Below are 14730 nucleotides of genomic sequence, written 5' to 3' on the forward strand. Positions count from 1 at the left end.
GGGGTGCCCATCCCACCATCCTTTCAGTTCTATGATCAACATTAGAATTGCCTTTCTCAGCCTCATTTGCTGACATCACTTCCTTAGCCAAATTCCTTAAGAATCCAACTCTATCTCTCCAGAGACTATTCTTACCAAAGATATTTCCACATCTCCACTTCCAACCCCACCACACCGCCAACGCAAAGGTCGTAGGCCACGGAATCTCGCTCCCTGTTCCATTGTCACTCAAGTTTTTGTAGAGCCATTCAAGTAACGGCATAGAAAAGAAAGTTTGCCTCTTCACAGCTGGAACAAACCGATCCCATATTCCTCTCATCGCAGGACAGTCTCTAAGAACATGTAGGATCGTCTCAATTCCTCCTTTGCACACTTGACACACATCAGTTCCACTTAAATGCCGTCTGTAACGTTCGGCATTTGTCATGATCGCTTGGTTTCCAACTAACCAGAGAAACATTCTCACTCTCTCAGGAGCCACAACATGCCACATGCGTCGAAAGAGATACTCCATATTTGGTCTTGGAGTATCATCTCGCGTGATCAGAGCATAAGCAGACTTCACAGTGAACTGTCCATTATTAGTCTGGCTCCAAGCTAACCGATCCTCACTATCATTAACCGTGTCCACCACTACGGCCGCAAGCTCTAATCGTGTCTCATCAGTTACAAGAGGAGCAATGTGAGCTAGATCCCATCCTCCACCTACAACCCACATTTCCCTGACTGTAACATCCTCATATCCCTCTGGTAGTTCTCCAATCGTAACTGAGCTGAGAGGTTGGTTTGAGAGCCATCTGTCTGTCCAAAACTTAATGTCTCGTCCATTTCCAATAGCCCAGCTGTGTCCTGTCATTACCACCTCCCTAATCCCCAAAACCACACTACTCCAAGTGGAGGAGCCATTACTACGCCTTCCCGTCCAAGATAGATCATGGATGCTACCCACATTATACTTACTGCGAAGAACTCGAGCCCATAAACTTTCGGTATCACGCAGCAGCCGCCATCCCACCTTAGCTATCAGAGCTTTATTCATGTCTCTCGACCCCCTAATCCCAAGACCTCCCTCAGCCTTCGGTTTGCAGATCTTCTCCCATGAGACCAAGTGTTGACCACTACCCCACACAAAGCTTCTTGATAAACTATCCAGTTTCTCAAGTGTACTCACTGGCAAGTTTATCGTACTCATCGTGTGCACCGGTATTGATGATAGAACCGCCTTTGTCATGGTTACCCTTCCTGCAAGGCTTAGAGTCTGCTTCTTCCAACCTGATAGTCGTGAGGCAACTTTCTCAAGGACCTCCCCAAACGTATCTTTGTTTATTCTCTTCTGCAAGATCGGCATCCCCAAGTATTTTCCCAAATCCCTTGTTGCAGCAATACCACTTGCCCGGCTTATTCTTTCCCCTCTTTCTGTAGTAACGTTGTTGGAAAAGAAAATTTTGGATTTCGGAAGGCTTACTTTCTGCCCCGAAGCTTTGCAAAACTTCTCCAGCACCTTCCTTATCACTCTTACTTGCGTCACTGATGCTTCAGCAAAGAGAATAAGGTCATCTGCGAAACAAATATGTGATAGTTCCGGACCACCTCTCGACAGCTTTATAGGCTTCCATCTCTTCTCTTCCACCGCTTCCTCAATCAAATGACAGAGCCTCTCCATACATAGCACAAACAAGTACGGTGACAAGGGATCACCTTGCCTGAGACCTCTTGATGGCTTGAACGATTCGGTTTTTTCTCCATTCCACAAAATACACATCGAAGGACCAGAGACACATTCCATAACCCTTCTCACCCAAACCTCTGACAAGCCAGCAGCCCTGAGCGTATCCTCCAGAAAGTCCCATCTCAATCTATCATAAGCTTTCTCCAAATCCAACTTTAATAACATCCAACCCTTTCGCCCCTTCTTTCTTCTCATCGAATGTACAGCCTCTTGAACCACCACAATATTATCAGCACTGAGCCTGCCCGGAATGAAACTGGACTGAGCAGGACCTATTAATTTCTTCATGACCCCCTTCAATCTCCCTACCATAGCCTTCGTGATGATTTTGAACAGCACATTACAAAGGCTTATAGGGCGAAACTGCGTAATACTCTCCGGCTTAGTCACTTTCGGGATTAAAACCACTAGAGCATCATTCGTATCTTCTGGGAGCTTCCCCGTCTCAAAAAAGAGAGTAGCAAATCTGGCCACCGAGTTCCCTACTGTCTCCCAACACCTCTGATAGAACACCGGCTGAAAACCATCTGGTCCTGGCGCTTTGAAACTCCCCATGTCTCTTACCGCTCTCTCCACTTCCTCAACCGAGAAGGTTTTATTCAAGAGCTCATAATCATGGCTCGTGAGACTCACAAATCTCCTCTCCGATAATCCTTGTACGTCAGTATCAACATCCTCAAGTGAGTACAACTTTCTGAAATAGTTCACCGCTAGTTCCTCAAGCTCCTGAGCATCTGAAACCCAACGATTCTCATTATTTTTCAGCATCTCAACTCGGTTTCGCCTTCTCCTAATAACTGTCGACATATGAAAGAACTTAGTGTTCCTATCTCCACGCACAACCCACTTCTCACGCGACTTCTGAAACCATATAACTTCTTCTTGCTCAAGTACTATCTCGAACTCTTTGAGAAGCTCCTCCTCATATGTAAAGAGAAACGTGGTAACAAAAATCTTATATATTAAAAGAGAAGTCACAACCTTGACTCATGTGTGATTTTTTTTAAAATGGACCTAATGGACCTATTACTAGAAAATCATGTTACATTTAATTTATAATCTTACATTATTATAGATCTAAATAACTTATTTTCTAGATTATAGGAACTAAATAATATGTCTACTACATTATAGGAATTAAATAATTATCAATCTTTTCCAAGCCAAAAACGTGATATGAAAACAACCAATTCAATAAAAAAAAATATAAAATAAAATTATTATGTTTTAAAAAATGATAAACACACCTCATGTATATTATACTAATATATACAAATGTAGAATTAAAAATAAAATATTTCTATAAAAATAAATGAAAATAAACACCCGCGCGGTTGCGCGGATCGAGATCTAGTCTATACTATTAAAAGAGAAACATTCTGAAAAAATCTACTTATACAAAGTTGTTGGACCCTTTTATTAACTAACAATAATTTTGTTCATATCATATCATTTAACTAACAATGCGTAACCTAAAAATTCTCTAACAAACATTTAGTATAATACTTATATTTATTAGGCCACACTGTTATGTACATAAACAGTTATACGATATATATACTTTCATTTATTAGACAATATCATTTTCTTGTAGAAAATGATATACCACATATACTTTATTATATTCTTCTCTAAACATGTCTTATAATCTCATAATCAAGACATGTCTCATTTCACCCAATATAATAAACTATATCAATCGTTTGATCCACCAACTATTTAACAATACAGTCAATCCTTTCTATACTTCTGTCTTAAATTATGAAAAAACTCCTTCATATATTTGCTAAGAATTTACCTTATTCCAAAAGCATTTAAATTTAAATCAAATCAAAAATTAATATTCTTATACTTTGACCCTGTTTTTAAAACCAAGATATAGCATATATTGTTACAAAATATTTTAAACAAAAAGTAGTGTATTGTAGATATGCTATTTAAATTCAAAAATTTATCAACTTTAACAGATTTCGAAACTCATTTAAAAATTAACATATATCATATGTCATACTATACCATGTCATCTTATATTATATATTTTCAAATATTTACAAAATCAAATTTAATAAAGCAAACCATCTGTTAAAAATTATATATTTTACTTCAATTTATTTTTTATTCAAAGTACTTATAATAAAATTGTTATTTAAGATAAATTTTAAAACCTTACAAATTTACACTATTAAATTAGCCAAAAATATTTCAAGCTAACCTTAAGTATCATCAGCTCAACAAATGTAACTCTTAGAAAATGTATACAAAATATAATGAGAGAATATAGGTTTGGGCATCGGGTGTTCAGGTCGGGTACATATCAGTTCATTTCGGGTCCTAAACATTTGAACTTAACAAGGTATATTATTTATTGTTGGTTTAGGTTCGGGTTGGTTATTTGCGGGTCTGGATCGGTCCGGATCCGTTATTCATATATACATGCATTATGAGATTAATAAGACATGTTTTTGGATACATAACAAGTCCGGATTAGTTTAGGTATTTAGGACCCGAAAAATACTCAAAGTACCTGAAAATCCAAAATAATACTGAAACAAAAAAAAAACCCGAAAATCCAAACAAATACCCAAAATTTTGAAATACCGAAAACGACCCAAAATTTTACCTGAAATCTGACCTGAATAACAAAAAAAATACCAAAATATTAGTATAGTTTTTTTAATTAAAATTTTACTCGAAACCCAAACTAAAATCTAAAACCTGAACCCAAAACTTAAAAAATATTCGTAATACCAAAAACATATCTAAAATACTCAAATAGACCTAATATACACAAAACATTTCAGGTACTTGGGTACTTGGTCATGTCTCTTATGTACTGACCCGAATCCATATCGCACCTATATTTCAAGATCGATATTAGTTTGGTTTCACGGATCGGGTAAATGCTTTTATGCCTAAAAAAAGTTACATAAGAGTGTACATACAAAATCATAAATAAACTAATTCATAAATTACATAATTTAAAATAAATTATCTTCTTCGATATAATATGATTTTGTAACATAATAATGTACAATAATTTCAAAATACTAATTTATTTTTATTTACAATCCAAAGAAAACCCGCGTTTTTGAAGCGCGTGTCAAAATCTAGTATATCATTAAAAAATGGTATACATATACATTAAGATTTTTCCACAAAATTAATATTTAATAATTGATTTAGCTGGAATTAATTACAAGATCAGTACGAGCTCATAAAAATCTAAATATTCAACCGTTTATATATATATTCTATTAAAATATGACGTATTGATAAATATCATGTCTAAATATTTATTCCCTTTATTTAAGAAATTACTTATTATTCTTTTTATGTAAATGTATCTAATTTTATCTAAACACTAACCAATACATTAAGGCGGTTATTAAGCAAGAAAAAAATTAACCCTATTACATAACCCTACATTTTTCTGTAAATATACACTAACCACTACTTTAGGATAACTCTAAGTTATATAACAGTATATAAATTAAAAAATTTAACATATTAGAAACTTACAGAAAATGTTACATATTTACAAAAAAAAAAAAAAATACAAACCAACATTATATTTACGGGTCAAAATCAAAAACAGACAAATATGATTACAAAGAAACGGACTTATAATTACAAAGAACGGAGCGTATGCCGGATCAACTTTTAAAATACTATTATTTTATAAATATGATTACAAAAGAAAACACAAATATAATTACAAAGAAAAACACAAATATAGTAAAAAAGGAAACCATAAATATAAAAATTAAATTTCTAAAAAAAATTAAAACAAAAAATATAAACAATTAAACAGTTTGCAATTGTGAACTGTGTCATGAAATTATAAATCTAAGAAAATCAAGGATTTACCTACAGTTTCTAGAAATTATAGGCCGTGGAGTTCTTTTTGGTTATAGAAATTTTATTTATAATTTAAAAAACTTGTAATTGGCTTAGATTTTATGATGTCCATAACTAATTTTTTTTTTTTTGAAGAACATAAACTATGTGTCAATCTTTAACTGGTTAGGTGACTTGTGTTTTAATATATAAAAAAATATTGTTTAAATATTATATCTTAGGTTTATAGAGTTGCTAATTATTAATTTTAGTTTGTTTACGTTTCATTATGTATGATTCTCGTTCGTACACGGTTTTGCTTTGTCATGATATGTTTGATGTTGTAACATATACTTCAAAAAAAAGTTTTGTATAGTTGATAGACGAGTCTCTCAAAATTATTTTGAAAGACAAAAATATAGTTTGAAAAAGCAACATAAACAAATTTATTGAGTTTAATCAAATACAAATCAATATTTTTAGAATCGATAATCCGATTAAAATCCAAAACCAAAACTATTTCATATTTAACTAGATCCTAAACATATATCTCAGATGAACCCAAACCAAAATCCTATTGGAATCTCGATCACCTAACCCAACATTTAATTATATTTTTTTGTTGGTAGAATATTCATTCAGAATATTCATTTAATTATAGTGAATATAAACTTTGTAATATAGTCTAAAGTCCCAAACAATAATATATATATATATATATATTTAAATTTTTAAGTATATATAATATTTTTTTATTTTCTGCAATGATCAATTTCCAATTAAGTAAATCAACTGTAATTTCATAAATTTAATTAATTTTCTAAAAATTTATAAATTACTGCTAAATAATCTAAAATTTATTATAAAAAACACACAAAATTCTATTTTTTTGTTAATCTTTTTTCATTTTTTTGTGAAAAGAAGGTAGTAAATTTTTATATAAAAATATTTTAGTATTTATATATATATATGTGTATAATGTGAAACCGTGTGAAATTTTAATATAACTAAATTAGAACAGACCATTCAAATCGCACACAGATCTCTGTTTCGCAGCAGCATCACAAGGATTGTTGACACGCTCACCAAGCCCTCAGCGATTCTCCCAATGATTTTCTGAATCGTAACTCGTAAGTAAAATTTTTATCATTTTCTCAGATCCCCAACCTCCCTCTCTCACTTTCTCAGATTTAGAATTTGAAACCGATTCATTTTCTTCGCAGATCTGTTCAACTCTCGCATCACCTCATGGGTTCCATCACTCGCCTGCTTCTCGTCTCCACCATCTTCTTCTTGATCTTCGTTTCCGCCATCTCTGCGCAGGTATACATACCATTTTTCCTCCACGGATTCGTCTTTGTTCTTTATGTATTAACTGGTTGTTGCTAGGACTCTGGGGTTGATAATGAGACGCAGGAATCGGAAGGATCTCGTAAAGAGCTTGGCCGTCGTGGAATGGTGATTCGATCTGCTTTTTGCTCTTTTTACGAATTGGAATCTCTCTATTAATATTATTTTTCAGATTCGAATTCTGGTGGAATCTAGCTTTAATTTTTCAAATATTCTTTATTTTATTTGAAGATTGGCACTGAACGAATTGGACTTGATGCTGCTGGTGACAATCTTGGTTTGAACCTCGAAGCGACTGGCCCTGGTGTCTTTGATGCTTTGTTCTCGAGTTTCTCCATGATTCTCGTCACCGAGGTTAACATTTGTGTTGATTTGGTTCAACTCATAACAAAGTGTGATCTTTATTGCTCATCATATGTCAGATTGGCGATGAGACTTTTATAATAGCGGCACTGATGGCTATGCGACACCCCAAAGCTACTGTTTTGTCTGGTGCACTTTCAGCTTTGTTTGTTATGACCGTAAGTGCTAAAGATTATTTGGATTTTCATTTTTCTGTTAAGGGTATGTGTATTCGTTATGATTTTTCCTTTATTCTATATAGATACTCTCTACTGGACTTGGTAGGATAGTGCCAAACTTGATTTCGAGGAAGCACACTAATAGCGCTGCTACAGGTATGTAGAGTGCGCCATTCTTATCATTTCTTTTTTTGTTAGCTGAGATATATTGAGAGGGGTATGTAACCACTAGTCTGTATACTATATGGTTATGAGTTTTGTCCTCTCCATTTTGTGTCGACCGAAGCTTACAACTTGTCCAATCATATTTTAATGCGTATTATGATCACAATTAGCAACTGTAGCTGACTTGAACTGTATATCTTTGTATCTAAGTTTATCTCGCATTATCAAATGTAAGGATTTTGAATTTTTTTAATGAAAAGGCAACTATCATTACTGATTTTTCATGTTTCTGTCAGCATTAACTAGAAGTTTATGTGGGTCCTTCGTTTTTTAGTCTGAGTCCTCACTTGAAGGATCATGCATCTTTGATCATGCAGTACTCTATGCGTTTTTTGGTCTACGACTTCTCTACATTGCTTGGAGGTCATCTGATTCAAAGTCAAGTCAGAAGAAGGAAATGGAGGAAGTAAGTAGTTCTCGACCCACATGTGTTGCCAGTTGTTTCCTTCTTGCTATAGATTTTGCATAACGTTCTTAGTAGTTACTCACATTAAAAGTTAGAAATATCTTTCCATTCGCTATTCCTGGACTCGTTTATGAACTATGACGTTGACTAACTTCTCATTATCTGTGGTAAAGGTTGAGGAGAAGCTTGAGTCGGGCCAAGGGAAGACACCCTTCCGTCGCTTTTTCTCAAGATTTTGTACCCCAATATTTCTAGAGGTGTTCTTCTATTCCGCATCTTAGATGCTTTCGAGTGTTTTGTTTACAGCTAAAAGTATATTATTGATCATACTTGCCAGTAATTGAGCTTTGAATTTCTTAAGGTTCGAACTTTGACCCATCTCTTTTATCTACTATGTGCAGTCCTTCATCTTAACCTTTCTAGCCGAATGGGGAGACCGTAGCCAGATTGCAACAATAGCTGTAAGAGAGAACCCCTTTCATCTCTCATATATCTAACTTCTTACGAAACCTAACCAGTCTTTGGACTTTGTCCGCTGAGATTAAACTTGTGTGGTTAAAACAATCTACTTGTGTCTCATGTGAAGTTGGCGACGCACAAGAACGCTATAGGAGTGGCGATAGGGGCATCGGTAGGACACACAATTTGTACATCGCTGGCGGTTGTAGGAGGAAGCATGTTGGCTTCAAGGATCTCACAACGCACGGTCGCAACTGTTGGGGGCTTACTCTTCCTTGGCTTTTCAGTCTCTTCCTATTTCTACCCTCCACTATAGTTGTTTTGCTCTATCCCATATTTTCTGCAACCTATATGTGCTTCTTTCTTTTACTTGCGAGGAATGAGTGTTAGCGACATTGTCTAAGTAAAGTAACTCTCTGTATTATTTTTTTCCCTTGGATCGTTGTATGGGTTCGATGGCGAAACCAAAGTAATCCAATGCCAATGCTTTTGCTTTAAGTGTAACGAAGTGATAATCATAATTGTTTGGAAAAAGAAAAGATAATCCGAATAGTAATATTCGATAACATCGTTCAACGTTTAAGCAGCGTATAGACCAGCGTATTCACCGTATTTTAGAATAGCTCAAAACTACAACAAACGAGAATCTAATAATACACTTTGAAGTTTTCAAGCCTTATTTAAATATGTTTATGGCGACTACTTTCACGTCCTCTTATTTTTGCTCCCGAACAGCAAGGCGAAGTAAAACAAGATCCTAAAGAAGAGCCCCGAAGCTAACGTAATCCACAAGCAATCCCACTTACTCAGTTGAGTAATACCTTGCTGCGAAAGTAAGTCAGACCCCGTCCTCAAGCACGTGGACTGTGTTATCCTAGTGCTTAGAGATCTACTTAGAGTTTCAAGAAGCTCCACCTTTTTCATATCGCTAACTCCTCCAAGAAGGGTACCCTCGAATACTTGGACTCCCTTAACAAAGCAACGAGACTTGTCATCAAACTCATTGATTAACACGGCTTCGTATGGATACTTTATCGGCGAAATGTAATGAAACCAAATCCAGTAGCTCGGTATACGATCACGGACAACGTAGAACCCACTCAAGAGTAAACAGTAGGCGACATAGGCAATGGTGACCATGTAACTTAACATGATATGTGGAACAAGACCGGATATGAAAGTAACGACGGAGGATCCAGACCAAAACGAGGCGTAGATTATGAGACAATAGAATACGAAGCCTTCTAACCCGCCATGCAAACCAACCGTCCAGAATGTTATCGAGGAAAATACCAAGGAAGGAGCAATAAGCTGCGGAAGAGACACCAGCGAGTGGGAGATGACATAGGACGATGTTCTGTAGGCATTGCGAGTTGTCTCTCTCAAGAAAATATATCGTTCTTGGATAAAAACCGGGACATTGTCTAAACATAAGTAGAACGTCGTGGGCACCACAAATGCGAAGAAAGTCAGTTTCTCTTGTGCACCTCTTGGAGTGTTGTCCAGCTTCCAGTAGACAGTGGCTAATAGAAATGCAGTGACCATAACGATGGCGATCCGTGTTCCTAGGAGCTCAGGCATCCGGATCCAGTTTCTCATGTAACGTTTGGCTAAGATGAACGTTTCGAATAGTGACGGGTTCGTGTATGAAGATACTGTTTCCATGGAGGTGAGATAAGTAGCTCCAGATGATGAGCCCGAGACTAGTTTTCCTCTTGACACACTCTCAATTATTGCTTCTTTTAAGGATAAGCCATGTGGGGTGGGTCGAGCTGATTGGCTGAGTCCAAGATTGCTTTGCTGCCACTTCTCATTGAACTCTACCAACTCTCTGGTTCCTTCGGTTGATCCTTCGAGTTTTCTAACTACATCGAGTGCGAACTCAGTGATGTTCTCTTTCTCAGGGATTGTATGTCCCAAGTTAGAGAAGAAGTTAGGAAGACTAGCCGGAGAGCCACTAAAAACATTCTTTCCGCGAGATAAGATGATAAGGCGATCAAGCAAGTCTATGATACGAGTGCTGGGTTGATGGATCGACATAACAACAATGCTGCCGCTTTGAGCGATTCGTTTCAGAACCTGCACCACCATAAACGCGTTGCTGGAATCCAACCCCGACGTAGGCTCGTCTAGAAACAAGACAATAGGGTCGTGGATGATGTCGATACCGATCGAAACGCGTCGCCGCTCTCCACCGGAGACGCCACGGTGTCCTTCGTCTCCTATAACTGTGTCCGCCGCGTTTCTGAGGCCTAGCTGGTCGATGAGGGCTTGGACACGCTCCATCTTCTTTGACTTGGGGAAGCTTCTTGGGAGACGAAACTCGGAAGCAAACATTAAGGTTTCTTTAACAGTGAGCATCGGGAAGAGAAGGTCGTCTTGCATCACGTATGCTGATATCACTTTCAACAGCTGCGACTCCAAAACATTCTCTCCATTTAGTGTCACAGAGCCTTTAAGACTCTCCTTGGCAACACGTCCCGCCAGTGCATCGATCAAGGTGGACTTTCCGGCTCCGCTTGCACCGAGAACGGCGAGGATGTTTCCATCACAAGCCTCTCCAGAAACATCATCGAGTAGAGTCTTCACTGTATCGGAGCTTCGCGGCCGCGAGAAATCAAACCACCGGCGAAATGTCACGTTGTATTCAAGATTGTTAAAGGCTAAGACGAACCGCACAGGTTTTACGTGCAAAGCCTCGACATCTATAATGCTATGAGCCGGATCATCGCTTCTGGCGACAGAGCTCGAGTCTTCTTCCTTCCGGAAACTATCGCAGTCTGTCAGCAACTCCACGAGCGTAGGTGATCCGACGGAAATGGTACAGTGCGGTTCCTCTAATGCACGTTGCATTTTTAGAGCTAGCCAAGTGATAAAATAGTAAAATACAGCGTTGTTGTTTTTAGTACTGCTTCTCTTAATAATGGACAAGAGTGGTCCGCTACGTTGAGTATTTATAAGTAAACAATAATTGTGCATTATACCCGTCGCTCATGGGTTCAATTCCTACTTGGAACTAAATTGTCACTCTACACGATATGAAACAATACTTTAGGTGTCATTTGAAAAATTGAAGTTGGACTATTCGTCGCTCTCGAAGACAAGTTGGCTTGATCCATATATCCCGTTAATAAAAAAGAAGTAAAAACAATAATTGTGTACCCTTCGAAACAAAAACATTTAAAATATATTCAAAATGGAAATACTATAATTTGTGTGAATCATGAAGGAGCGACGACGTTAGTAGCTTATACGTGGTGTGTAAGAACTCGACAAACAACGTCATCATGTACTAGAGCCAGACTATTTCATGATGTTTCATTTTCGACTTAAACGTTATTGAGCAACCAAGACAAGCGTGTATTTCGTTTTTATTGGCTTGGTGATAGTTGAAAAAAATGCAATTTGGCTTCTTCTACTTCAGGAACAATTTGATACCATACACGCATGTACTATTTTAAATTGGGACATCTACCGAATTGTATTTAAAGCGATGTTTTGTGCATAAACACGCTTTTTTAGTGACGAAAAATTCCTGACCTGATAAACTAGATCATTCATTTCATTATAAATGTTTTTCACGCATATTATCAGAACTATTGAAAATTCTACAAATTTGTTTATCAGTACGCTAGTTTATTTTACATCTCTAATCAATAAACTAAAATAATAGAATAAAACCGAAGGTTTATGTAAAATTTTGCATCAAAAGTACAAAATCAATATTTTGTAAAACAAAAATTATAAGTGTTGAACTGATATGGTAAAACAGACGATTTATAATATTATAATGGGAAAATTGCCAAAAATGATTCAAATTTTGATTTTGAATACAAAAAATGTACCACAAATTCAATCAAATGCAAAAATAATCCAAAAGGCTAGTGAAATTACGACAACCTCCTTATGACTAAACAAAAAACATGTATTGAGTTTTACCATTATAACCCTCCACGTGAGAAGACTTACAGATAAGATTTCTTTGTAAGTCTTCCCGTTCAGCAAATCTTAAGAATAATTTAATTTTTTTATAAAAAATATTTTGATGGGAAAAAAGTGAAATCATGTAATAATAAACATTTCTAAATGATTTAAATTTATTTTTACTAAAATTGAATTATTTTCAACATAGATGCGTGAAAATAGATTAACTCATGATAGTCTTTGGTTTAGAGTTTGGTAACATATGTTATAATATTTTTGGTATATTTAGGGTTAGATTTTGAAATCTTATCTTTTGTTTTTTTAAATTTTTTTTTTACCTATATGTGTTTAGAGATTATCTAATAACTTGATTTAAACACTTTTTAAGTATCTTAAAAGTTTAAGGAAATGTTTTATTGTTTAGTTATTTGATTATAGGGTTTCAGAGATTCACAAAAGACTTTCCAAGAAGTCTTCTGATATATCCCACTTAAATTTTAGTAGTATTTAGGGTCCCCGCCTAAATTTTAGAAGAATTTAGATTTCCCGCCTAAATCGAAATCTTCTAGGAGTCTTCTGGGTCTTCTCATGTGTTAGATCTTATAAGTAATTAATAAATTTTATAAAAAAATATTTTGAAAGAGAAAAAAAATCAAAATCATGTATTAATAAACATTTTTAAATGATGGAAATTTAGTTTTACAAAAATTAAATTATTTTTAACATAGATGAATGGATGTAGATAGATTCATGAAAGCCTTCGGTTTAGGGTTTGGTAACATATGTTATAGTATTGTTGGTATTTTTAGGATTAGATTTTGAAATATTATCTTTTAATTTTTATTTTTAGTTTGACGTATATGTGTTTAGTGACTATCTAATTATTTGATATAAACACTTTCTAAGTTTCTTTTAAGTTTAAGGAAGTGTTTTTGCTTAGTTATTTGATTATAGGGTCTGGAAGATTCTTAAAAGACTTTGGTTAGGGTTTAGTAACATATGTTATAGTATTGTTTGTATTTAGGGTTTAATTTTAGAATCTTAACTTTTTTTAAAACAATTGTTCTACATGTGTTTAATTTTGTGTATATTAAACACTTTATAAGTTGATTTTAAGTTTAATGAATTGTTTTTTGCTATCTAGTTAGTTATTTTATTAGGTTATGGTTTGAAAAATTTCTAGAAGACTTCGAGAAGATTTCCCAAGAAGTCTTCTGACATATTCCCGCTTAAATTTTAGTAGAATTTAGGTTTTTCGCATAAAGCAAAGTCTTCCAAATATCTTCCAGAAGTCTTCTCATGTATTTGATATTAGGGTCTATTGGACTTTATAAGAAGTTTTCTCTTAGAAGACTTCCCAAGAAGTCTTCTGTATAACCTAATTGAAATTTTTGTCTCCATATCTAACCTATACTAAAAGGAGCATATACTGATCAGAGAGCCTGTCCACGTAGGACATTAAAATCATCCAATCAGGAGAGTCGTTTTTGACACGTCAGCAAGACCTTAGAAATGTGGGCTTCGTTTTTTTTAATCTGATTTCTTCTATGGGCTTTTTATGTTTTCTCTATCAAAGCCCAGATGTCATCAGAGTTTTCTTCTTTTTTTTTTTTCACGATCAGAAGAGTGTCGCGTGACTCTTCACATCTCACCACCTCCGGCAGTGTCTCTGTAACGGCCTGAGTTTTCGTCACCTGAATACATTAATCCATTCATTTACGTCTTATAAATCACTCATCCCACTCTCTTGAATTAAATCGACCATATTCTTCGTGTCGACATGCTCCTCCTTGACGAGCAGGTAACTACGGTGAGAAACCACCGTGATTTATTAGTTTTGTACGTATTTAACAATTTTGATAGTCCGATCATATTATTGGTTTGTCAAACCGATGAACCTAAGCATTGATTCTCAGGTTACAGAGAGCTGCTCACTTAGGATTGAATCAGCGCGAGGATGTCATCGACGTTTATACGAAGGGGCTTGATATCGATCCAAACAACGTAGCTTTATAATTATGTTTGGCAGACGCTCAAGGCTTTGCGTCGAGTCCACACACCATCTTGAATCCGTTTGGGGATGGTTCCAATGGCTAGAGATAGGGCTGGGCAAATAAACCGAACCCGAAAATCCGAACCGAACCCGACCCGATAAAAATGAATCCGAACCGATCCGAACCCGACATAAAAACCGAATGGATCTTGTTTTATGGTATTTCGGGTTATGGGTATTATCCGAACCGAACCCGAATCTAAATGGATACCCAATAGAACCCGAA

At 35.7% G+C, this 14730-nt stretch overlaps 2 protein-coding genes across 2 annotated transcripts; one reads left to right on the forward strand and one right to left on the reverse strand.

Moving 5' to 3' along the window:
* Positions 1-6457: 6457 nt before the first annotated feature.
* On the forward strand, positions 6458-9025 carry LOC103849173 (GDT1-like protein 3). The gene is made up of 10 exons (XM_009125979.2): positions 6458-6696; positions 6790-6889; positions 6956-7024; positions 7148-7270; positions 7339-7437; positions 7521-7593; positions 7980-8068; positions 8242-8325; positions 8470-8529; positions 8655-9025. Exons 2-10 carry the CDS (start codon positions 6815-6817, stop codon positions 8841-8843), a joined length of 861 nt encoding a protein of 286 aa, XP_009124227.1. The 5' UTR covers positions 6458-6696; positions 6790-6814; the 3' UTR covers positions 8844-9025.
* On the reverse strand, positions 9001-14546 carry LOC103849174 (ABC transporter G family member 19). The gene has a single exon (XM_009125980.3). The coding sequence runs from the start codon at positions 11504-11506 to the stop codon at positions 9233-9235; it is 2274 nt and encodes a 757-aa protein (XP_009124228.1). The 5' UTR covers positions 11507-14546; the 3' UTR covers positions 9001-9232.
* Between the last annotated feature and the right edge of the window lie 184 nt (positions 14547-14730).

The sequence above is a fragment of the Brassica rapa genome, chromosome A04 (assembly GCF_000309985.2).
Source record: "Brassica rapa cultivar Chiifu-401-42 chromosome A04, CAAS_Brap_v3.01, whole genome shotgun sequence".
NCBI classification, from domain to species: Eukaryota; Viridiplantae; Streptophyta; class Magnoliopsida; order Brassicales; family Brassicaceae; genus Brassica; species Brassica rapa.